At 45.4% G+C, this 25483-nt stretch overlaps 2 protein-coding genes across 2 annotated transcripts; one reads left to right on the forward strand and one right to left on the reverse strand.

Annotated features, from left to right (window-relative positions):
* Nucleotides 1-7856: 7856 nt before the first annotated feature.
* LOC131264210 (uncharacterized) lies at nt 7857-13643 on the reverse strand. The gene is made up of 4 exons (XM_058266499.1): nt 13568-13643; nt 12132-12505; nt 8383-8446; nt 7857-8284 (listed from the first exon to the last, which is right to left on the reverse strand). Exons 1-4 carry the CDS (start codon nt 13641-13643, stop codon nt 7857-7859), a joined length of 942 nt encoding a protein of 313 aa, XP_058122482.1.
* A 2370-nt stretch (nt 13644-16013) lies between these two features.
* On the forward strand, nt 16014-16673 carry LOC131264211 (uncharacterized). The gene has a single exon (XM_058266500.1). The coding sequence runs from the start codon at nt 16014-16016 to the stop codon at nt 16671-16673; it is 660 nt and encodes a 219-aa protein (XP_058122483.1).
* The last annotated feature ends 8810 nt before the right edge of the window (nt 16674-25483 follow it).

Here is a 25483-nt window from a genome sequence, read left to right on the forward strand (position 1 = left end):
GGAGCTGGTTATGACAATTTACTGGGCTTTGAATTAAAGGGAAGCATTGGGTTAAAACCACACCAATTTGTTTTTGAGTCCAACGACGTACCGATTCGAGATCGACCTCGGACACCAGTTCCGTCCAGGACACGGTAGAACAGCAGCCGAGTCAAAAAGTCGGACCACCAACTCTTAACCTACAAAGAAAGAGTGGTGGTCAAGGAAGGTACGAAGAAAGATGCCGTCACAGGAAGGCGGCATAACAACGCCAAGAGGTGTCAGAATCTCGAGTCTGACCCGCAAGATATCTGAAAGTAGTTTTAAGTGGTAGTGGTGTCAGATAAATCAGCAGTCGGTCGGCGGCTTCAGTTCGCACTGCACCGAATCCATTGCTTTTGGGCGGGGGAAACATGACCCTGGTAGGAAGGAGGTACCCAGTAAGTCCTTTAGCAACACGTTCTTTCACCCTTCAGGAGTTAGTTGCGTGCCACAGCGTCCGTCAACCGAGAATTTTACTCAGGAAGTACGCCTCTCTCATCGTTGCTTCTACCGTGTAGGTGCACAGCATGATGGGAGGAATAAGGCAAGGAAGCCAGTGCAGAAACGCCCCTCCAAAACTGACCCGCTCGAGTTTGGCCAAGAGTAGCTGGTGAGTCAAGCAGTCAAATGCTGCCTTAAAGCCAGTTTAGATAACATCGACCTGCCCACCAGCCACCATACTCGGGTACAGAGCGAGTAGTAAAGACATTAAGTTGGTTACGGTGGAGCGTTTGGACATGAAACCATACTGAGAGGATGGGATAATGGAGTATACAAGAGAAGATATGGCAGAGTGGATGATAGATTCGAGGACTTTAGAGACTGCACAAAGGAGGGAAATGCCTCAATAGTTGGAAGGGGACGTGCGACTTTCCCTCTTATCTACCGGGACCAGCCAAGCTGACGACCACAAGGCGGGGAAGCTCCCAACCCTGAGCGACCGAGCGAACAACCGAGGAAGGACAGGGGCGAACGCCTCCTTGGCCTGAATCAGCACATAGTAAGGAATGCCATCGGGACCAGGGGAGTAGGAGCATTTCAGCTGGTTGAGTGCGACGATCACAGAGGGTACGTCAATGGCCACAGAGTCGATGTTGACTACATCGCCCGGGACATTCGCAACCCCCGACGAGAGAGACGCCGTAGAATGAGCTGGGTCGACAAAAAGACCGGCAAAATGCTCAGCACACAGGTTGCTGATCGCCTGTCGAGAGGATGCCGAGCGGTTGCCCGAGGACATGGTGGAAGGGATGCGGGATTGGCCTCTGCGCTGATTGACAAACCGCATTCTTTATTCCTATAGTTCTTGTTCGCAACTGGCTGATCAGTCCTTATCGCTTATCAGCTGTCGCGATCTCCTCGGATAAAACTGCCCAAACGTGGGCGCTAGCTATCTAGCTAGCCTTTTCGTCGCTATTTTTCTCTTTTCCCCGTTCCGTACACTTTGCCCGCTACAGGGTTTTGCCTAACAATTTAGATCGGCGGCCCGTTGCTGGCTGCAACAGGTGCACTTCCGGGCGTGGTGGTGCATCGCTTGGGCCCACATTAGGTGCGAAATGGTTTTCTCGATCCATGTGCATTTTAGCTGCGAGTAAGCTTTGTCGCTTGCTGGGCGGAGCGGTAGGCTTTTTTTTTTTAAGTCTCAAGTGTATGTATTTGTATTTAGGTGGTTGTCCTCTGAATATAAATGAACGCGTTTGCCACCGTTCCCGGAACAACCAGTTGTCTTCAGGGGTAGGGGATAGAGATGATTGTTGCTAGAGTGGGACCCTTTAGGAAAGGTCAATTTTTGGTGTGTATTGTTTTAGGGAATAGTAAGGGATGTGATTGCAGATGCGATACTGTGCATGTTCAAACACTCTATGTCTACTTTCAAGCTTTAAGTAGCCTAAAAGTCGAATGAAGCAACTGGTGTCGAAGTGGTTAGTTGATAGCAAAAACGGCTTTACAGTAAACTCGCTTCTCTCAGAGAATAGAGAACCTTTGCACCTATTCCGTATCTAATGCAGCCATAAAGCTGCTCCACTCGTCCCTTCTGCCTATCGTTTAGTGAAATGATTTTGTACTGCACTAGGGATTCTTTTTCGGGCGTCCTCGGCCTCGACCGGTGCCCTGGGTAGCCTTGGAAGCTGCCGCCTTTTCTCGCCTGGCATATTTAGTATTGGCCACTCTCGTCGTCCCTTTGCGGGGACGACCGCGACCTCGCTTCGCCGGTGCCGGTGCTTCCTCATTGTCACTGCCATCCGGTTCCGATGCTGGTGCGGCCTGTCGTTTTTTACTCGCCGATTTCGGTGGCGAGGAACAACCTCCTCCTCCGTTCCGTCAGAGTCGCCGTTTTCGACCACGGCCACCTGTTTCACCTTTGCTGGAGACTTTTTGACCTCCTGACCGTTATCCTCCACGTTCACAACGTTCTTCTTGGGACGGCCACGTCCCTTTTTCACCTGTGGTTCCTCGGTCATCTCGAAAGGTGGTGCTCAAATGGAAAACAAAACTAACTAGCGGTGAAAATGCTTCTTGCTTGAGATTTTTGGCGGCTTTCTGCGGTAGCGAGGGTAGATTGAATCCAACAGGAAAGTGAACGACACGAAGTAGACAACGACAGCTAACTGTCTGAGGTGGGGAACGTCTCGGTGTGGTGGTCGCACTCATATCGGGATGAGCAGAAGCGCGCGGCGAGGACGGAGTGAGGGAGGATTGTTTCATTCAAAAACACGAATTCTATAATTTAAACATTTATGCCTTACGTTTAGGTCTTAAAATCTTAATCTATTATTAAATACAAGTATGCTCCACACCATTTTGTTCAGAAAATGTGCGCCACAAACACGTTTATTAATCCGCTTCTATTCGACTATGTGTGTGATTCAAAGTACAACAAAAGCTAAGTAAAAGTGAAAGTTATGGAAAAACTCAATCCTTAGAATAGATAAAACCGAACAGACAAATAAAAGAATTACTAGGAACAGCATTTCCGATGAAAAAAGAATAAAATAACAGACAAAACTCTGCTCCTAGTTGAAGCATGAAGATAGCGTGAAGCGACTGACAGTTTATTAATTTTTACAATATTTTATGCAGCTTTCCAAAAAATTTCAAGTAGTTAAGTATCTAAGAGCAAAGAGCGCAGATAAATGGTTGTAGATGTGAAGGGTTAAATTTTTCGGAATCTCAAATTAACATACTTAATGATTTTTTTTAAATTATAAAAGTTATACAATAATTTGAAAAACACCCTCAAGTTTCTTCACTGAAAATTTCAAATCGATCCAACATCTCAATAAAAAGATATTTAGTCTTAAGTACAGAAAAACGGAATCTCCCATATAAAATGTATGGACTACCCGGGTAGTCCGGTTGAACGTTTGAGGGGTATCAACCCAAAAGCGCGAATAAAAATTATTTAAATTCCTTGGAAAAAATTTTTTCTTTAGCAAAACGATAGAAAATGAGTTTTTCTAAGCATTCTAAAAATTTCATGCCGATACGTCAATCCAATCAAAAGTTAGAACAAAACAAAACTCAAAAATCTACCCGGGTAGGCGGTTGAACGGGTGACGGTTAAATTTTTTTTTTTTTTTTAATAAACGTAAAGTATATTAGCTATAATATGCATAAGCATGAGTCAATGAGAGTTTGAAAGAAAATATGCAGATTAAGCAACCGTTACATGCAAAGACTTTCTATATAAAAATGTGATCAATGCTGGTATTGTAATTGGAAAATTATCCATATGTTTGTGGTAAAAGATTTTCAAAAAACAAAATGGGTTGCAAACGCAACAGACTTTCTTTCTGCCGGCAGAAGAGATTAACACACGTTTTTCTTGAACACTTATTTTTCATTCCGAAGCTCACTGAAACGCCTAGGCGCCCTGTTTATGTCATTATTTGAACTTTTTTAATCGGACCGTTGAAATACGCAACAAAATGATAGAACGAGTTGTAAATAAATTCTCCCAAAACATTAAGCAAATAAATTACCTTTTGATATTAAACATACTGCTGAAGTTAACGAGTTCATAAGATCGATGACTGGTCGTTGAAAAATTCGATGATTAATTTGGTTAAACGGAGGTGGAGAAATTTGCATATGGGTTGTTATCACGCATGGCAAGAAGTGCAAATGTGTGGTAAAAACCAAGTCTGATGTCCCCCCCCCCCCCCCCCCCCCCCCCCCTCTCACGAGTGCGGCGCTGAGCGACTTCGAGCAGAATTCGAGCAGGAAGTGAGCGACATTATTAAATAGCCGCATTGTATGCAAAGCTGTGTCTTTGCTGAATCGGTTATTGCTAAATTAGCCGCGCATTCACTGCGCACGCCACTAAATGGCAGTGACAAGGATTTTGAAATTGACCGTGTTAGTTATGATGTATTCTAACGTAGCCTAGCTAATATATTTTATTTATTTTATGTTGGGTAAATGTGGTATAAGTTTGAGTAAAATAAATTTTGTGGTTCTTTTTTTTAACTTTCAGTCCTTTCCATAAATGCCATAGAATAGTTACATGGGTGTTTTATTGATGTGCAAATTAAAAATGAATACAATCAGTCCATGAATTTCTCAATTTTCGTCACAAATTATTGAAGAGATTGCATTCCATAAATGTTTTTATATTATTAATGTTACTCAAAGCCACCATGAATATACTTAAATTCTTTATATTATACAACAAACCCATTACCCAACCTCAAAAAACCTTAAAAATATAAGCTGATTTACAACGATTCGTTGGTACAGCTGCTATCAGCTTATCATTTTCTTTCAGCTAGCCTATATCAATCTGACTACTATTTCACATAGTTTAATACGTTAACCGCCATATTAAGGACTGACAGTAAATTTTCCGTTGAAGTCACGCCATTCCCTAAAAATTGAGGTCGACGAGTGTATGAGTCGTGATTGTGCGCCTGGTAATACTTGAACAGAAAATGTCGCAAAAAACTTATTGCCATTTAAGATTTAAAATATTTTACGTTGATATTATACTGTTCACATTATTTTCAATAAGTTAGTTATGGCTTGGGTTTTGACTGATGTGAATACTGTTAGAAACTGGTAAACAAGAAGCTTCCATACAATATGCATTTAAAAGAATATTTTATTCATTTTGGATCAAAACGACACCACTTACGCGTCGACACTCTGCGCTAAAACAAAACGACGAGGCTAGCCATTTTTTCCCTATTTTCAAAGTGTTGTTTTCCTGTTGTACGGGACAGGGTCGAGAAAACTGACAGTTCCCGATGAAATAATCCCAAGGGGATTTTTGAAATATTTCCGGCGCCTGGTCCGACCCGTTTTCGCGTCGAAAACGGGTCGATCCAGGGCACGATGCGCAGTAAATTTCGACCCGATTTGACAGCGATGTTGACGGGCTGTCAGATTCAAATTTGATGGTGGGTTCAAATTCAAAATAGTGGGTTCGAAAAAAATTATCAATCTAGGTTCAAAAATAATATCCTCTCTAGGTCTGTTTTACCCTCCTCATTCCGCTATCTTTCCTCTTCCCTCTCCTAGCCTCTACCTGTAATGCGCACTTGATTCGATATTCTTTCTTTTTTTTTTTTACTGTCGCGGTCGTGGTTAACAGTGGTCGTGATTACATTGGTGGTAGCTGTTGAAGAGAAATTTTTATTGTTTGGTTAGTGAGGATTGAACACTTATCGTTATACATACCATACGATGCGCAGACCGGTTGATCCATCGGCGATGTTGGAAAGTGTCTTGTTGATTGTCTGTTTTATTTTATGTAACGATGGATAAATTTTCTCAAAATTACACGCGTGGAATAAAGTAGGCAGTATAAAATCATGAAACCAGAGGTTGGTAGTTGAAAAATTTGACGAAGTTTATGCAGTTTAATAATGTGCTTGATTTTTCCATTGTGCTGTGTTTTAGGTTTTAACACTTAATTGACGGTGACTGCAGCATGTTTTGGTCAGAAATCACCCGCCAATAAAGTGTTTAGAGAAGAAGTATTCATGCTACAACATCCACCGGGACAATCCATGAGAAACCCACCGAAACAACTGAAAACGGGCTCAGGATATTTCATCATCACTGTGTACCTTTTCAAATTCCCCCAGCATCGACAAATAACGGTATTTATTGAAATCATGTTACAAAGATATAACTTTTTATTTGTGCCATTTATCAGACAAATACTGTGTATCATTTATTTTTCACAACCATTATATATCATACCAGCATCTCAGCCATCGATTTCTGGCAAGTGAATCAGAGAACAACTCTTCTTGCATTAATTGCATGAGTTTTGTCGTCTGCAAGGCTTGCTTTACATTGAGTTTGGTCCCATTTTATCTTTCCCAGTGTTTCGTTTCGCCAGCCCACCAGCAGTCGCTTCATGATGCTAAGATCGATAAGATGCAAACGATCCGCTACCACAACATCCTGGACTATGTAAAAAGTTTAAATCTTAAAGAGGTGTCATCGTTCTTTGGTGTTCTGGATAGGCGCCTTGCCTGAATCGTCCATCAGTTCGTTGTGTTGTTTGTGTCCCAGAAAATACAATGGTGCGAGCAACGCTGCCGTATTGACCTACGACGGTACATTTCTGGCAACTGTTATAACGAGCATGTCCTACTACACCTGTGAAAATTAAATGAAAGAACAGTTAAATACATGTGAAATTGTCTGCTGATAAGTTTTGTAGTCAACCTGTTATGAATGCTCTTGCTGGAGTGTCTGCAATAATAGCCCTTAGATTCCCGTTGATGTTTACTCCATATTCCATTAATAAATAGCGTTGAAACCCCATTTCATCCACATAAGCTCCATCTCGATCTTCAACTAGCATTTCTGCTTCCGCAGGTATATTGTCAGCTACAGCTTCAATATCTGCTGTAGACTGCTGCGTTTTGAACATTTTTTTGGACATTGTCGGATCGACGATAGAAAACAACACTCTTCCGCAAACGTTTTAATTCGGGTTTCAGACATATTTTCAAGAAAAATATAAACTCTCGTACAAAACGTATGACGTACCCGGGTAGGCGGTTGTAGATTTAAGGGGTATAAATTGAAAAATGGTGTAAAAAAATACTTAGAATAAAAATAAAAAGTCGGTTTTCGGCAGAATGATAGAGAACATGTTGCTTGAGGCATTCCAGGAATTTCGAGTCGATATAACTGTTCAATTCGAAGTAATTGCAAAATAAAAGGGGAAAACTTACCAAGGTAGGCGGTTGTAGATCTGAAGGTTAAGATTTATTTTTTTTACATAGTCTAGGATATCGTGGTAGCGGATCGTTTGCATCTTATCGATCTTAGCATCATGAAGCGACTGCTGGTGGGCTGGCGAAACGAAACACTGGGAAAGAGAAAATGGTACCAAAGTCAATATAAAGTAATACCGTAAGCCTTGCAGACGACAAAACTCATGCAACTAATGAAAGAAGAGTTGTTCTCTGATTCACTTGCCAGAAATCGATGGCTTAGATGCTGGTATGATATTAATGGTTGTGTGGCGACCTTGGTGCGCGAGCACCTTAGTAAAGTTAGTAGCCTCGGTCAACTGAGCTACTAACTGTACTAAAACAAACCAACTAGCCGACTCGCTCTAGCGCGTAAGAGCGAGTCCACCCGAGCGCTCCCGAGGACACCGGTCAGACCCCATTGTCGCAAGGAGCGTACAGCTTTCTTCCTTCTGCAGCATCCCCAGCTATCGGACGTCGAAATACACGCTGAACCGCGCCGCACCGACTAACTGTACGATAATCTTGTAATCCCGCGAAATCCGCGCCGCACCGATAACTGTACGATAATCCTGTGATCTCGAAATATAAAATAGCACCGACCCCGGTCGGCTAAAGCTAAAACTGGTGACCCCGACGTGATCTCAGGATTGTGTAGTTCAACTCGCTTACGGCCGATACGCCGTTATCGCAGAACTTTCGAAGTGCCAACGCCGTTATCGCAGGACTTTCGAAGTGCCACGCCAGCCCCGACACCATCTCATCGCCGACGCCATCGCTGTCCCCACGTGGTGACGCCAACGCATAGTGCCTCGCTGCGTAATCCCCGCCAACGCCAGCCCCGTTGCCATCGCCAATCCCGACACCATCACCAACGCCAGCCCCGTGGTCCCCGCCAACGCCAGCCCAGTTGCCATCGCCAATCCCGACATCATCACCAACGCCAGCCCCGACGCCATCGCCCATCTCACCACCGACGCCATCGCCAACCTCATCGCCGACGCCATCGCTGTACCCACGTGGTGACGCCAACGCATAGTGCCCCGCTGCGTAATTATTTATAGAAGTGAGACCCTTCTAGTAAGGTAAGCGAATACTTTCCTTTTCTAAACTAACGGAAAGATGCTGCGCAGCCCAGACCTACATTCGGCCCCATCCGCGTCGACCGTTCCGCTACCGGAAGCAAGGAACCAAATAGGAGATACTCCCTTCGAAAAGCATAGTGAGCCAGAAACCGGTCTTCAGGTGGAAACCTTGAGCGCGATGCGTTTGATACCTCCGGAATTGGACCCCGCGGATATAAACACATTTTTTTATGCACTGGAAAATTGGTTCAACGTATGGAATATAACCCCGACTAGCGACACAAAAAGGGTCAATATTTTAAAGACACAAATACCTATCCGAAAGCTTTCCGAGTTGCGGCACCTTCTCGATAATTTGCCCGCCACTGGACGATACGAAGCTGCTAAAAAAGCCATCACCAACCATTACGAGGAATCGCAGCGAAGCCGTTTTCATCGTCTACTCTCGGAAATGACGCTCGGCGATCGTAAACCATCACAATTACTTCCCGATATGCGACGAACAGCAAATGGAGCAATGACGGACTCCATGTTAATCGATCTATGGGTTGGTCGGCTCCCACCTTACGTTCAGTCCGCCGTAATTGCTGCCCCTCCAACGCCGGCGGAAAAGATGAGCGTGGCTGATGCCGTGATGGACTCCTTCGTGCTTTACAACCACCACAGTGCATACCCTAGGGTAGCGGAAGTCAAGTCGGACGAAATAAATCGCCTCTCCCGTCAAGTTGCCGAGTTGAGTCAGCGTCTCGATGACTTTATTCTAAATGCTAATAGTCGCGGACGCTCTCGAAACCGGCCTAACTCACGCACGCGCCCCGCCAATCGCTCAGTTTCCCGGCCTGCAAGTGGTCTATGCTATTACCATCAGCGTTTTGGGCAAAACGCAAATAAGTGCCAATTCCCTTGTGCGTACAATAGCATGCCTCAGGAGGAAAATACACGTTCCCCTCAAACATTATGAAATAGTCACGGAGACGCTCAACGATCGGTATCCGCCATCACGTCGATGAACCATCGTCTTACCATCAGAGACCGGAAGACCAACCAACAGTTCCTCATCGATACCGGCGCCGACGTCTCCGTAATCCCTCGTAGCCATAATACTGCAGCTATTAAACCTACCACAATGCAGCTATTTGCAGCAAATGGTACACCGATAAATGTATACGGGCAAGCGCTCCACACGCTGGACCTGGGCCTACGTCGCTCCTTTTTATGGAACTTTATCATAGCTGACGTAGGAACTGCGATCCTCGGAGCAGATTTCCTTGAACATTACCACCTGCTAGTGGATCTTCGCAATAGGTGTCTGATAGATGCACTCACAAATCTACAAACACCGGGAACACGGATCCGCAACCGAAACCAACCTACAATTAAATTATGCGATGCATCTTCTCCGATTGCTTCATTGTTACAAGAGTTTCCAAAGCTAACCGCTCCAATCGCACCTGGAACCGCTTTAAACTCCCAAGTGATGCACCGGATCGAAACACAAGGGCAACCAACTTTCGCACGACCAAGACGACTAGCCCCGGATAAGTACGCCGCAGCCCGCGCAGAGTTCGAGTCCCTTATGAGACTCGGAATATGTAGACCGTCTAACAGCAGCTGGTCTAGCCCGCTCCATATGGTTCGGAAAGCAGACGGAACATGGCGCCCCTGTGGCGATTATCGCGCGTTGAATGCTAGGACGATTCCTGATCGCTACCCTTTGCCATATTTGCAAGACTTTACCATGACCTTGCAGGGAAAGAAAATTTGACGAAGTTTATGCAGTTTAATAATGTGCTTGATTTTTCCATTGTGCTGTGTTTTAGGTTTTAACACTTAATTGACGGTGACTGCAGCATGTTTTGGTCAGAAATCACCCGCCAATAAAGTGTTTAGAGAAGAAGTATTCATGCTACAACATCCACCGGGACAATCCATGAGAAACCCACCGAAACAACTGAAAACGGGCTCAGGATATTTCATCATCACTGTGTACCTTTTCAAATTCCCCCAGCATCGACAAATAACGGTATTTATTGAAATCATGTTACAAAGATATAACTTTTTATTTGTGCCATTTATCAGACAAATACTGTGTATCATTTATTTTTCACAACCATTATATATCATACCAGCATCTCAGCCATCGATTTCTGGCAAGTGAATCAGAGAACAACTCTTCTTGCATTAATTGCATGAGTTTTGTCGTCTGCAAGGCTTGCTTTACATTGAGTTTGGTCCCATTTTATCTTTCCCAGTGTTTCGTTTCGCCAGCCCACCAGCAGTCGCTTCATGATGCTAAGATCGATAAGATGCAAACGATCCGCTACCACAACATCCTGGACTATGTAAAAAGTTTAAATCTTAAAGAGGTGTCATCGTTCTTTGGTGTTCTGGATAGGCGCCTTGCCTGAATCGTCCATCAGTTCGTTGTGTTGTTTGTGTCCCAGAAAATACAATGGTGCGAGCAACGCTGCCGTATTGACCTACGACGGTACATTTCTGGCAACTGTTATAACGAGCATGTCCTACTACACCTGTGAAAATTAAATGAAAGAACAGTTAAATACATGTGAAATTGTCTGCTGATAAGTTTTGTAGTCAACCTGTTATGAATGCTCTTGCTGGAGTGTCTGCAATAATAGCCCTTAGATTCCCGTTGATGTTTACTCCATATTCCATTAATAAATAGCGTTGAAACCCCATTTCATCCACATAAGCTCCATCTCGATCTTCAACTAGCATTTCTGCTTCCGCAGGTATATTGTCAGCTACAGCTTCAATATCTGCTGTAGACTGCTGCGTTTTGAACATTTTTTTGGACATTGTCGGATCGACGATAGAAAACAACACTCTTCCGCAAACGTTTTAATTCGGGTTTCAGACATATTTTCAAGAAAAATATAAACTCTCGTACAAAACGTATGACGTACCCGGGTAGGCGGTTGTAGATTTAAGGGGTATAAATTGAAAAATGGTGTAAAAAAATACTTAGAATAAAAATAAAAAGTCGGTTTTCGGCAGAATGATAGAGAACATGTTGCTTGAGGCATTCCAGGAATTTCGAGTCGATATAACTGTTCAATTCGAAGTAATTGCAAAATAAAAGGGGAAAACTTACCAAGGTAGGCGGTTGTAGATCTGAAGGTTAAGATTTATTTTTTTTACATAGTCTAGGATATCGTGGTAGCGGATCGTTTGCATCTTATCGATCTTAGCATCATGAAGCGACTGCTGGTGGGCTGGCGAAACGAAACACTGGGAAAGAGAAAATGGTACCAAAGTCAATATAAAGTAATACCGTAAGCCTTGCAGACGACAAAACTCATGCAACTAATGAAAGAAGAGTTGTTCTCTGATTCACTTGCCAGAAATCGATGGCTTAGATGCTGGTATGATATTAATGGTTGTGTGGCGACCTTGGTGCGCGAGCACCTTAGTAAAGTTAGTAGCCTCGGTCAACTGAGCTACTAACTGTACTAAAACAAACCAACTAGCCGACTCGCTCTAGCGCGTAAGAGCGAGTCCACCCGAGCGCTCCCGAGGACACCGGTCAGACCCCATTGTCGCAAGGAGCGTACAGCTTTCTTCCTTCTGCAGCATCCCCAGCTATCGGACGTCGAAATACACGCTGAACCGCGCCGCACCGACTAACTGTACGATAATCTTGTAATCCCGCGAAATCCGCGCCGCACCGATAACTGTACGATAATCCTGTGATCTCGAAATATAAAATAGCACCGACCCCGGTCGGCTAAAGCTAAAACTGGTGACCCCGACGTGATCTCAGGATTGTGTAGTTCAACTCGCTTACGGCCGATACGCCGTTATCGCAGAACTTTCGAAGTGCCAACGCCGTTATCGCAGGACTTTCGAAGTGCCACGCCAGCCCCGACACCATCTCATCGCCGACGCCATCGCTGTCCCCACGTGGTGACGCCAACGCATAGTGCCTCGCTGCGTAATCCCCGCCAACGCCAGCCCCGTTGCCATCGCCAATCCCGACACCATCACCAACGCCAGCCCCGTGGTCCCCGCCAACGCCAGCCCAGTTGCCATCGCCAATCCCGACATCATCACCAACGCCAGCCCCGACGCCATCGCCCATCTCACCACCGACGCCATCGCCAACCTCATCGCCGACGCCATCGCTGTACCCACGTGGTGACGCCAACGCATAGTGCCCCGCTGCGTAATTATTTATAGAAGTGAGACCCTTCTAGTAAGGTAAGCGAATACTTTCCTTTTCTAAACTAACGGAAAGATGCTGCGCAGCCCAGACCTACATTCGGCCCCATCCGCGTCGACCGTTCCGCTACCGGAAGCAAGGAACCAAATAGGAGATACTCCCTTCGAAAAGCATAGTGAGCCAGAAACCGGTCTTCAGGTGGAAACCTTGAGCGCGATGCGTTTGATACCTCCGGAATTGGACCCCGCGGATATAAACACATTTTTTTATGCACTGGAAAATTGGTTCAACGTATGGAATATAACCCCGACTAGCGACACAAAAAGGGTCAATATTTTAAAGACACAAATACCTATCCGAAAGCTTTCCGAGTTGCGGCACCTTCTCGATAATTTGCCCGCCACTGGACGATACGAAGCTGCTAAAAAAGCCATCACCAACCATTACGAGGAATCGCAGCGAAGCCGTTTTCATCGTCTACTCTCGGAAATGACGCTCGGCGATCGTAAACCATCACAATTACTTCCCGATATGCGACGAACAGCAAATGGAGCAATGACGGACTCCATGTTAATCGATCTATGGGTTGGTCGGCTCCCACCTTACGTTCAGTCCGCCGTAATTGCTGCCCCTCCAACGCCGGCGGAAAAGATGAGCGTGGCTGATGCCGTGATGGACTCCTTCGTGCTTTACAACCACCACAGTGCATACCCTAGGGTAGCGGAAGTCAAGTCGGACGAAATAAATCGCCTCTCCCGTCAAGTTGCCGAGTTGAGTCAGCGTCTCGATGACTTTATTCTAAATGCTAATAGTCGCGGACGCTCTCGAAACCGGCCTAACTCACGCACGCGCCCCGCCAATCGCTCAGTTTCCCGGCCTGCAAGTGGTCTATGCTATTACCATCAGCGTTTTGGGCAAAACGCAAATAAGTGCCAATTCCCTTGTGCGTACAATAGCATGCCTCAGGAGGAAAATACACGTTCCCCTCAAACATTATGAAATAGTCACGGAGACGCTCAACGATCGGTATCCGCCATCACGTCGATGAACCATCGTCTTACCATCAGAGACCGGAAGACCAACCAACAGTTCCTCATCGATACCGGCGCCGACGTCTCCGTAATCCCTCGTAGCCATAATACTGCAGCTATTAAACCTACCACAATGCAGCTATTTGCAGCAAATGGTACACCGATAAATGTATACGGGCAAGCGCTCCACACGCTGGACCTGGGCCTACGTCGCTCCTTTTTATGGAACTTTATCATAGCTGACGTAGGAACTGCGATCCTCGGAGCAGATTTCCTTGAACATTACCACCTGCTAGTGGATCTTCGCAATAGGTGTCTGATAGATGCACTCACAAATCTACAAACACCGGGAACACGGATCCGCAACCGAAACCAACCTACAATTAAATTATGCGATGCATCTTCTCCGATTGCTTCATTGTTACAAGAGTTTCCAAAGCTAACCGCTCCAATCGCACCTGGAACCGCTTTAAACTCCCAAGTGATGCACCGGATCGAAACACAAGGGCAACCAACTTTCGCACGACCAAGACGACTAGCCCCGGATAAGTACGCCGCAGCCCGCGCAGAGTTCGAGTCCCTTATGAGACTCGGAATATGTAGACCGTCTAACAGCAGCTGGTCTAGCCCGCTCCATATGGTTCGGAAAGCAGACGGAACATGGCGCCCCTGTGGCGATTATCGCGCGTTGAATGCTAGGACGATTCCTGATCGCTACCCTTTGCCATATTTGCAAGACTTTACCATGACCTTGCAGGGAAAGACCATTTTCTCTAAGGTCGACCTGCATAAGGCATATCATCAAATTCCTATTCACCCGGAAGACATTCCGAAGACCGCGATTACAACCCCCTTCGGGTTGTATGAATTCACCAGTATGCCATTCGGTCTCAGGAATGCAGCGCAGACTTTCCAACGCTTGATACACAACGTGCTGCAAGGACTCGATTTTGTATTTCCTTACATCGACGATATAATCGTAGCATCAACATCACAGGAAGAACATCGCGAACATCTACGTGTGCTTTTCCAACGATTAGCAGACCATCAGTTGGCCATTAACCCCGCGAAATGTGCATTCGAACGCACGGAGATCGCCTTCCTGGGACACCTGGTGACCCCACATGGGATACTCCCACTTCCAGAGAGGGTAGAAGCGATTCGCGATATAAAAAAACCAACCACGATCTGGGAACTGAAGAGATTCCTAGCCATGGTCAATTTTTATCGCCGTTTTATACCACGAGCCCTAGACGCACAAGCACTACTGCTTGAAATGACTCCCGGAAATAAAAAGAAAGATAAGACGCCTCTAGTCTGGACGCCAGAAGCAACCACAGCTTTCGATCGCTGCATACAACAGCTGGAGCAAGCCACCTTACTGGCACACCCGGTACCGAATGCAGAGCTCTCCCTGTGGACCGATGCCTCCGACTTCGCTGCCGGAGCCGTCCTACACCAAGTAGTCGACGGCCAATTACAACCGCTTGGGTTTTTCACCAAAAAATTCGATAAGGCTCAGAGGAAATATTCTACTTACGATCGAGAACTCACCGCTGCTTATCTTGCCGTTCGGCATTTTCATTACCTGTTAGAAGGTCGTGCTTTCCACATTCGTACGGATCATAAACCGCTAACATATGCCTTCCAGCAGAAGCAGCAGGACACCTCTCCTCGCAGAGCACGGCATTTGGATTACCTCGGGCAATTTACCACGGATATTCGACACGTAGCAGGAGAACAGAACACCACGGCCGACCTTTTATCACGCATCGAGGTGATACAAGTAAGCCCTACTATTGATTTTGAAAAGATGGCAGAGGAACAAGACCGCGACACTGAACTGGCAGACATTCTCAGTGGCAAGATAGTTTCCGACCTTTGCCTACGGAAAACACAGATCCCCGGAAGCACTAAGTCTCTTTACGCCGATTGCCCTACTGGAATAATCCGACCATACGTTCCAAGGTCATTTCAGCCGCAAGTTATGCATGCCGTCCACGATTTGAGTCACCCAGGAGCCAGAGCCACCGCAAAACTATTAACAGAGCGATTCGTTTGGCGAGGCATCAAGCGGGATGCTCAACAATTCGTAAAAACATGCGTGGCATGCCAGCAAGCCAAAGTCATACGTCACACCAAGAGCCCTCTGCAAACATACCCAGCGACGACAGCCCGATTTTCACACATAAACGTCGATATCATCGGACCTTTTCCGGTGAGCAACGGTCAACGGTATTGCCTTACGGTAATCGATCGTTTTACGCGTTGGCCAGAAGCAGTTCCTATAGCAGACATAACAGCCGCAACTGTTGTCTCAGCCCTCCTGTACCACTGGATCTCGCGTTTTGGCGTCCCTTCCTACATAACCACTGATCAAGGAAGACAATTCGAGTCAGGCCTGTTCAGTGAGTTGACACGGACCCTTGGAACGCGGCACATTCGGACAACGGCATACCATCCACAAGCAAACGGGATGGTTGAGCGTTGGCACCGCACCCTCAAGGCAGCAATTGTATGCAAGGACACAACCAGGTGGAGCGAACATTTACCACTTATCCTGCTAGGCCTACGGACTACCTTCAAGAGTGACATCCAAGCATCACCCGCCGAATTGGTGTACGGAACTACGCTGAGGATTCCCGCCGAGTTCCTAGTTGAAGAGTCCCGGTCAGCTACAGCTGATCAATCGGACTTTGCCAGGACGCTCCGGGAAGGGATGAGCCACATTCGCCCGCCAAATACCTCGTGGCACGCGGACAAACCTACCTTCATCCATGCCGACTTAAGCAAGTGTAGCCACGTATTCATACGTAACGACACCGTCCGCCCTGCACTAACCACACCATACCATGGTCCGTACCCGGTAATTAATCGTAAATCGAAGTCTTTTCAGGTTCGACTCAACGATCGACCTTCATGGGTCTCCGTGGATCGCCTGAAACCGGCGTATATCGCCAACGATTTGAGTAGCACTCCGCAACCTACCAACTTCCAACGGGACTCTTCGCCCTTACCGATGCTACAACAGAAGACCACACCCAATGCGGCAGCGACTCCAGCCACAGAGCAGAAAACATCGACCGTTGTTACCAGATCGCAACGGAAGGTCATCATCCCTGCGCGATACCGGTAACTCCGCTCTAGGAGGGGAGTACTGTGGCGACCTTGGTGCGCGAGCACCTTAGTAAAGTTAGTAGCCTCGGTCAACTGAGCTACTAACTGTACTAAAACAAACCAACTAGCCGACTCGCTCTAGCGCGTAAGAGCGAGTCCACCCGAGCGCTCCCGAGGACACCGGTCAGACCCCATTGTCGCAAGGAGCGTACAGCTTTCTTCCTTCTGCAGCATCCCCAGTGATCGGACGTCGAAATACACGCTGAACCGCGCCGCACCGACTAACTGTACGATAATCTTGTAATCCCGCGAAATCCGCGCCGCACCGATAACTGTACGATAATCCTGTGATCTCGAAATATAAAATAGCACCGACCCCGGTCGGCTAAAGCTAAAGTTGTAAAGGTTGCGTTTGAAAGCTCCTTCTAAAAATAAATGATACACAGTATTTATCTTATAAACTAGGTTTTTTAGGCCAGGTACCTGGCCCGTCAGCAGTTCCTGGCTCTTCTACCGGCCCATTAAAGGTTCCATGTCGTCCCCGTTACAGTTTCTAGGTCTTTCTGCCGAAGGTATATTGTATTGACAATTGCCGAGCAGTTAGTGGGTTCTAATACAAATATGAATTGCGGGATCAAAACTAACGAAATAATCTGACCCGCTCCCTGTTCGACCAGTGCCTGATCTTGGCGCATAGAATTTATCCCTTTAACTGAAGTTCCCATCGACATAAATGTAAAAGCACCGTGTTTTAACTACAACTTTCGGATTTCGAAGAAGTTCGAAGCGAATAATTATTTTAGACTTAGTCAACTCGTCAAAATTAAGTTAATTCATCCGTTTTCCTGATCTTAACCCCCAGTCCTTTTCGGGTTTATATATCGTCCCGGGCTCCGGTTCAAACATTTGAACTATATAGTTCTAAACTAATATTAGTCCCGAGTGAGCGTTCACTTTCTCACTGCTCAATTCTCACGCTATCACGCATGCAGCCCTGTCGTTTTAACACACTGTTTTATCGCAAAATGTTACCAAAAAACTAAACGCGTCTATCAAACAGCTCGGTTAATAGGAAATTTTTCAAAGATACTTGTACCGAGTTACAGCATATTGTACCCGTTTCTGTGCTCCACAGCGCATGCCCTGTGGTTGCACCACTTTTTATGCTTAGCTTACATGCAAACGGTAAAATGTTATTAGTGAGTCAGTCAACGGTCAAAATCTGCGCACATTTGTTTTTCGGCCAGCGTGTGAAAAAAAGGTTTACAAAAAAATGTTTTTTGCGTCTCGTGTAACTAAGCATAACACTCCTACTACGCATGATAATCCGTAAATGCAAATTGCGATGTGAATTGCGCATTGTTTCGGCCAATGGTAAGAATACTCTCAAACAGTATTAAAACAATTCAGAGATGTCAATCGCATTGCACCTCCTTCTCTGTCCATGCCATCCGTTCCGCATTCGCTGCAAATTCTGGGGTTCACTATTCCCCACGTATCAGTTTCTCCTTTCTTTCGTTTGTAATGGAGAATTCCTTCCATGTGTGTGACGATTCGCGAAAGGCGCAGTAACGACTCGACGTTCGGCACTAGTGATGAGAAAACTCCAAAATTTCAGGAGCAGATCAGATCATTTGCTCTCAGGCAAAGATCGGATCAGATCAGAAGAGCATAATCGTACTCCAATGCCATGCCGCTACGGGTAATGGCGTCACTAGGATCATAATGGAGCAGATCAGATCACATCGCAATAAGTATACAGGCAAAGAGCGTATTGGATCAGATCAGAACACATCGCCATACCGCTACGGGTAATGGCGTCACTAGGATCATAATGGAGCAGATCAGATCACATCGCCATAGGTCTGCCGGCAAAGAGCGTATTGGATCAGATCAGAACACATCGCCATAGCGCTACGGGTAATGGCGTCACTAGGATCATAATAGAGCAGATCAGATCACATCGCCATAGGTCTGCCGGCAAAGAGCGTATTGGATCAGATCAGAACACATCGCCATAGCGCTACGGGTAATGGCGTCACTAGGATCATAATGGAGCATTTGCTCTCATATTTTCGGATCAGATCAGATCATATAATCAAGAGAGCAGATCGGATCATAAGAAGCTATTCCTTCTTCTCATCACTATTCGGCACACTCTGTCGCTTTCTATCCCGCACTTCCTGTGTTTCGCGGAAGGAACGACCCCCATCTCTTGCCTTGTTCGTTTCGTGGAAGGTTAAGCTACCTGTCCGAACAACAGTACTCTCGGATCGGTCGTCCGTATACTCTGCCGTGGATAGCGGTCCCCACTTCTCGCATTCTTCTTTTGTTTTCTTGTATTCGTAGATCCGCAAACACATGCATTGAGATTCGAGTACGAATCGATTGGCTGCGTTATAAGCTAATCCTGTGTGCGAGCGTGATTGTTCTCACTTCCTCTGACATAATCGCGAAGTGAACTCGGACATACCGTCCAATGCCGTTGGATTTCTCTCTCTATCTCTTTTCTCTCTTTCTGTCTTTCCCTCTGTCTGTCTTTCTCTCTCTCCCTGTATCTCTCCCTCTATTTCTCTCTCTCTCTCTCTCTCTCTCTCTCTCTCTCTCTCTCTCTCTCTCTCTCTCTCTCTCTCTCTCTCTCTCTCTCTCTCTCTCTCTCTCTCTCTCTCCCTCTCCATCTCACATTTCCCATTTCACATCTAACATCTACCACCTCCCACCTCCCACCACCCAACACCCACCACCCACCACCCACCACCCACCACCCACCACCCACCTCCCGCCGTCCACCTCAAACCTCCCACCACCCACCTCCCAAATCTCACCTTTCACCTCCCACCAACATACCTCCCACCTCCCATCACAAACCACATACCTCCTGCCACATATCACCCATCTCCCATCTCCCATCTCCCATCTCCCATCTCCCATCTCCTATCTCCCATCGCATTCACACTGCCTCTCTCTCTCATAATCTCTCTCCCTTTTTATTCATCTCTCTCTCTCTTTCGCTCTCTGGCTATATCTAACCCTATCCCTATGCCTCACCTTGTCATACTTTCCTTTTTTGTCTCTCTTTTTCCCACTATGACTGCCTCTATCTTTACTGTTTGTCTCTCTCTTTCTCTCTCGCTTTCTCGTTCTACCTTTTCCTAATTCTTTCTCTCACTCTTACACACACTAACAACTCAAAATTCCAACAATTGCGCACAGAAAGGTCGGTTTTGTTTAGCAGGCCCAGTTTTCTGATTTTGAATTAGTAGCGACATCGAATCAGACTTCGATCGAATAAGGGTTACTTTTCGCGTGCGTGTTTATTGGGCCATGGTCGACCCTCGGAAGGAAAATTATTATATAGGATGGCACAAATATAAAGTTATATTTTTGTAACATGATTTCAATAATTACCGTGATTTGTCAATGCTGGTGGAATTTGAAAAGGTACAAAGTGACGATGGAATGTCCTGAGCCGGTTTTCAGTTGTTTCGGTGGGTTTCACATTGATTGTCCCAGTGGATGTCGTAGCATGAATACTTCCACACTTAACACTTTATTGGCGGGTGATTTCTGACCAAAACATGCTGCAGTCACCGTCAATTAAGTGTTAAAACCTAAAACACAGCACAATGGAAAAATCAAGCACATTATTAAACTGCATAAACTTCGTCAAATTTTTCAACTACCAACCTCTGGTTTCATGATTTTATTCTACGCACCTTATTTCGCGCGAGTGCAATTTTGAGAAAATGTATCCATCGTTACGTAAAATAAAACAGACAATCAACAAGACACTTTCCAACATCGCCGATAGATCAACCGGTCTGCGCATCGTTTGGTATGTATAACGACAAGTGTTCAACCCTCACTAACCAAACAATAAAAATTTCTCTTCAACAGCTACCACCAATGTAATCACTACCACTGTGTTAACCACGATCGCGACAGTAAAAAAACGAAAGAATATCGAATCAAGTGTGCATTACAGGTAGAGGCTAGGAGAGGGAAGAGGAAAGATAGCGGAATGAGGAGGGAAAACAGACATAGAGAGGATATTATTTTTGAACCTAGATTGATAATTTTTTTCGAACCCACTATTTTGAATTTGAACCCACCATCAAATTTGAATCTGACAGCCCGTCAACATCGCTGTCAAATCGGGTCGAAATTTACTGCGCATCGTGCCCTGGATCGACCCGTTTTCGACGCGAAAACGGGTCGGACCAGGCGCCTGAAATATTTCAAAAATCCCCTTGGGTTGGGATGTAATCCCAAACAATTATGACACACAATCATCACTCCAATTTTATTGCGCATGTATCCATCAGAGCTTTGGAATTAATTATGCTGTATTTAAACAGTAACAAAAGAAAATGAAAGTAAAAAGTAGCTACACACAATCAATAAACATTGCCCCGCCCAACGAATAAGGCTTTTCCGTAAGTTTCTTCGTCACGCGCTTGCGCAAAGTGCCATCTGTTGGGCCAACCGATTGATACTGGCGGCTTAAAATATATAACCGATTCGTGTTGCGCGCAATATGACGGCTATTTTAGTCCCGAGAGCCTTTGCGTACTTCGTGAGAGGGCGGGGGACATCATATATGATTTGCAAATGCTCAAAACATAAACCAATGTCAGTAGAGTCGTCCGAGAGTGTACATCGAATTATAGTTTTATTAAATGGTAAGAATGATGAAATTAAAACTTCGTCCTATTCCTTCCTAACTATTGAAAAGTGATAATGTTGAAATGAAATAAGTTAGTTTCTGCTAATAAAAAGTAAAATTATTATAAGTGCTGTGGTCAGTGAATTCACTCGTAATAGAAAATTCGTTATCGCAACGAAAACCTAAATACTTCCAGTATGGTGTAGAGTATGTGTGCGGTGAACAATTTATAACGAGTCAATCCGAAGCCGAAGGGTTTAACAAGTAGAACAATTATAATAATAACTAGGTTTTTTAGGCCAGGTACCTGGCCCGTCAGCAGTTCCTGGCTCTTCTACCGGCCCATTAAAGGTTCCATGTCGTCCCCGTTACAGTTTCTAGGTCTTTCTGCCGAAGGTATATTGTATTGACAATTGCCGAGCAGTTAGTGGGTTCTAATACAAATATGAATTGCGGGATCAAAACTAACGAAATAATCTGACCCGCTCCCTGTTCGACCAGTGCCTGATCTTGGCGCATAGAATTTATCCCTTTAACTGAAGTTCCCATCGACATAAATGTAAAAGCACCGTGTTTTAACTACAACTTTCGGATTTCGAAGAAGTTCGAAGCGAATAATTATTTTAGACTTAGCCAACTCGTCAAAATTAAGTTAATTCATCCGTTTTCCTGATCCTAACCCCCAGTCCTTTTCGGGTTTATATATCGTCCCGGGCTCCGGTTCAAACATTTGAACTATATAGTTCTAAACTAATATTAGTCCCGAGTGAGCGTTCACTTTCTCACTGCTCAATTCTCACGCTATCACGCATGCAGCCCTGTCGTTTTAACACACTGTTTTATCGCAAAATGTTACCAAAAAACTAAACGCGTCTATCAAACAGCTCGGTTAATAGGAAATTTTTCAAAGATACTTGTACCGAGTTACAGCATATTGTACCCGTTTCTGTGCTCCACAGCGCATGCCCTGTGGTTGCACCACTTTTTATGCTTAGCTTACATGCAAACGGTAAAATGTTATTAGTGAGTCAGTCAACGGTCAAAATCTGCGCACATTTGTTTTTCGGCCAGCGTGTGAAAAAAAGGTTTACAAAAAAATGTTTTTTGCGTCTCGTGTAACTAAGCATAACACTCCTACTACGCATGATAATCCGTAAATGCAAATTGCGATGTGAATTGCGCATTGTTTCGGCCAATGGTAAGAATACTCTCAAACAGTATTAAAACAATTCAGAGATGTCAATCGCATTGCACCTCCTTCTCTGTCCATGCCATCCGTTCCGCATTCGCTGCAAATTCTGGGGTTCACTATTCCCCACGTATCAGTTTCTCCTTTCTTTCGTTTGTAATGGAGAATTCCTTCCATGTGTGTGACGATTCGCGAAAGGCGCAGTAACGACTCGACGTTCGGCACTAGTGATGAGAAAACTCCAAAATTTCAGGAGCAGATCAGATCATTTGCTCTCAGGCAAAGATCGGATCAGATCAGAAGAGCATAATCGTACTCCAATGCCATGCCGCTACGGGTAATGGCGTCACTAGGATCATAATGGAGCAGATCAGATCACATCGCAATAAGTATACAGGCAAAGAGCGTATTGGATCAGATCAGAACACATCGCCATACCGCTACGGGTAATGGCGTCACTAGGATCATAATGGAGCAGATCAGATCACATCGCCATAGGTCTGCCGGCAAAGAGCGTATTGGATCAGATCAGAACACATCGCCATAGCGCTACGGGTAATGGCGTCACTAGGATCATAATAGAGCAGATCAGATCACATCGCCATAGGTCTGCCGGCAAAGAGCGTATTGGATCAGATCAGAACACATCGCCATAGCGCTACGGGTAATGGCGTCACTAGGATCATAATGGAGCATTTGCTCTCATATTTTCGGATCAGATCAGATCATATAATCAAGAGAGCAGATCGGATCATAAGAAGCTATTCCTTCTTCTCATCACTATTCGGCACACTCTGCCGCTTTCTATCCCGCACTTCCTGTGTTTCGCGGAAGGAACGACCCCCATCTCTTGCCTTGTTCGTTTCGTGGAAGGTTAAGCTACCTGTCCGAACAACAGTACTCTCGGATCGGTCGTCCGTATACTCTGCCGTGGATAGCGGTCCCCACTTCTCGCATTCTTCTTTTGTTTTCTTGTATTCGTAGATCCGCAAACACATGCATTGAGATTCGAGTACGAATCGATTGGCTGCGTTATAAGCTAATCCTGTGTGCGAGCGTGATTGTTCTCACTTCCTCTGACATAATCGCGAAGTGAACTCGGACATACCGTCCAATGCCGTTGGATTTCTCTCTCTATCTCTTTTCTCTCTTTCTGTCTTTCCCTCTGTCTGTCTTTCTCTCTCTCCCTGTATCTCTCCCTCTATTTCTCTCTCTCTCTCTCTCTCTCTCTCTCTCTCTCTCTCTCTCTCTCTCTCTCTCTCTCTCTCTCTCTCTCTCTCTCTCCTCCCTCTCCATCTCACATTTCCCATTTCACATCTAACATCTACCACCTCCCACCTCCCACCACCCAACACCCACCACCCACCACCCACCACCCACCACCCACCACCCACCTCCCGCCGTCCACCTCAAACCTCCCACCACCCACCTCCCAAATCTCACCTTTCACCTCCCACCAACATACCTCCCACCTCCCATCACAAACCACATACCTCCTGCCACATATCACCCATCTCCCATCTCCCATCTCCCATCTCCCATCTCCCATCTCCTATCTCCCATCGCATTCACACTGCCTCTCTCTCTCATAATCTCTCTCCCTTTTTATTCATCTCTCTCTCTCTTTCGCTCTCTGGCTATATCTAACCCTATCCCTATGCCTCACCTTGTCATACTTTCCTTTTTTGTCTCTCTTTTTCCCACTATGACTGCCTCTATCTTTACTGTTTGTCTCTCTCTTTCTCTCTCGCTTTCTCGTTCTACCTTTTCCTAATTCTTTCTCTCACTCTTACACACACTAACAACTCAAAATTCCAACAATTGCGCACAGAAAGGTCGGTTTTGTTTAGCAGGCCCAGTTTTCTGATTTTGAATTAGTAGCGACATCGAATCAGACTTCGATCGAATAAGGGTTACTTTTCGCGTGCGTGTTTATTGGGCCATGGTCGACCCTCGGAAGGAAAATTATTATATAGGATAAGCCGAAGATCCGAAGTACGTCTCTCTTGTTCGAAGGCACACTCAAGAGTGTTCAGTTTAGTGATGAGAAGAAGGAATAGCTTCTTATGATCCGATCTGCTCTCTTGATTATATGATCTGATCTGATCCGAAAATATGAGAGCAAATGCTCCATTATGATCCTAGTGACGCCATTACCCGTAGCGCTATGGCGATGTGTTCTGATCTGATCCAATACGCTCTTTGCCGGCAGACCTATGGCGATGTGATCTGATCTGCTCCATTATGATCCTAGTGACGCCATTACCCGTAGCGGCATGGCATTGGAGTACGATTATGCTCTTCTGATCTGATCCGATCTTTGACTAAGAGCAAATGATCTGATCTGCTCCTGAAATTTTTGAGTTTTCTCATCACTAGTTCAGTTTATTCCTCGACGTTCGTTTCACAGTTTCTTAGCTGGTGGTGGACGCAGCCACTTATATGACAGGTGCATGACAGTTGGTGGTCGCAGCCACCATCATGACAGACAACTTATAAGTACCTTATGATAACGGGCGGACGTTACAATGGCAATAATTTTGTATCTAATCTTGCGGTGCAACGTTCAATAATTTTTTCCTAATAGAAAGCATGTTTTTCGATGGATTGCAAGTCCATGTACGATGTACTCATGGATTATTTGCATAAGGTTATGGAAATTTCTTCTTTGGTATATGCTGTGTTTAACCCGATTAGTTCAAACTAGTGATGAGCGGGTTGTCCCGAACCTATCTGGTCGGAGCCATCCGTTAGCGACCCGGATCGGTTCGGGTCCTATTCCCGATTCCAACGACTCGTGAAATTCAACAGTTCAAATATTCAAACTGAATTGATGTGCCACTTATTGCATAACTTTCAGGCGCAAACGTGTAAATGTCAGTTGTCTGTCATCTACAACGGTCGCGTTCTTTCCTGCTCCCAAGTCATCGCAGTTTTTACTCAACAATTCCTACGCGTTCCAGTCATTTCGGTT

Source organism: Anopheles coustani, chromosome 2 (assembly GCF_943734705.1).
Source record: "Anopheles coustani chromosome 2, idAnoCousDA_361_x.2, whole genome shotgun sequence".
In the NCBI taxonomy this organism is placed as follows: domain Eukaryota; kingdom Metazoa; phylum Arthropoda; class Insecta; order Diptera; family Culicidae; genus Anopheles; species Anopheles coustani.

Bases quoted from the DNA above. Each gene is read 5' to 3' on its own strand.
- LOC131264210 (XM_058266499.1), bottom strand. From the start codon at position 13,643: ATGGCTACGAGGGATTACGGAGACGTCGGCGCCGGTATCGATGAGGAA. The intron at 12,506-13,567 runs GTAAGACGATGG...ATAATTACGCAG, and splicing joins TGGTCTTCCGGTCTCTGATG to CGGGGCACTATGCGTTGGCG. The intron at 8,285-8,382 runs GTAGGTCTGGGC...ATAATTACGCAG, and splicing joins CGACGCGGATGGGGCCGAAT to CGGGGCACTATGCGTTGGCG.
- LOC131264211 (XM_058266500.1), top strand. From the start codon at position 16,014: ATGGTTGAGCGTTGGCACCGCACCCTCAAGGCAGCAATTGTATGCAAG.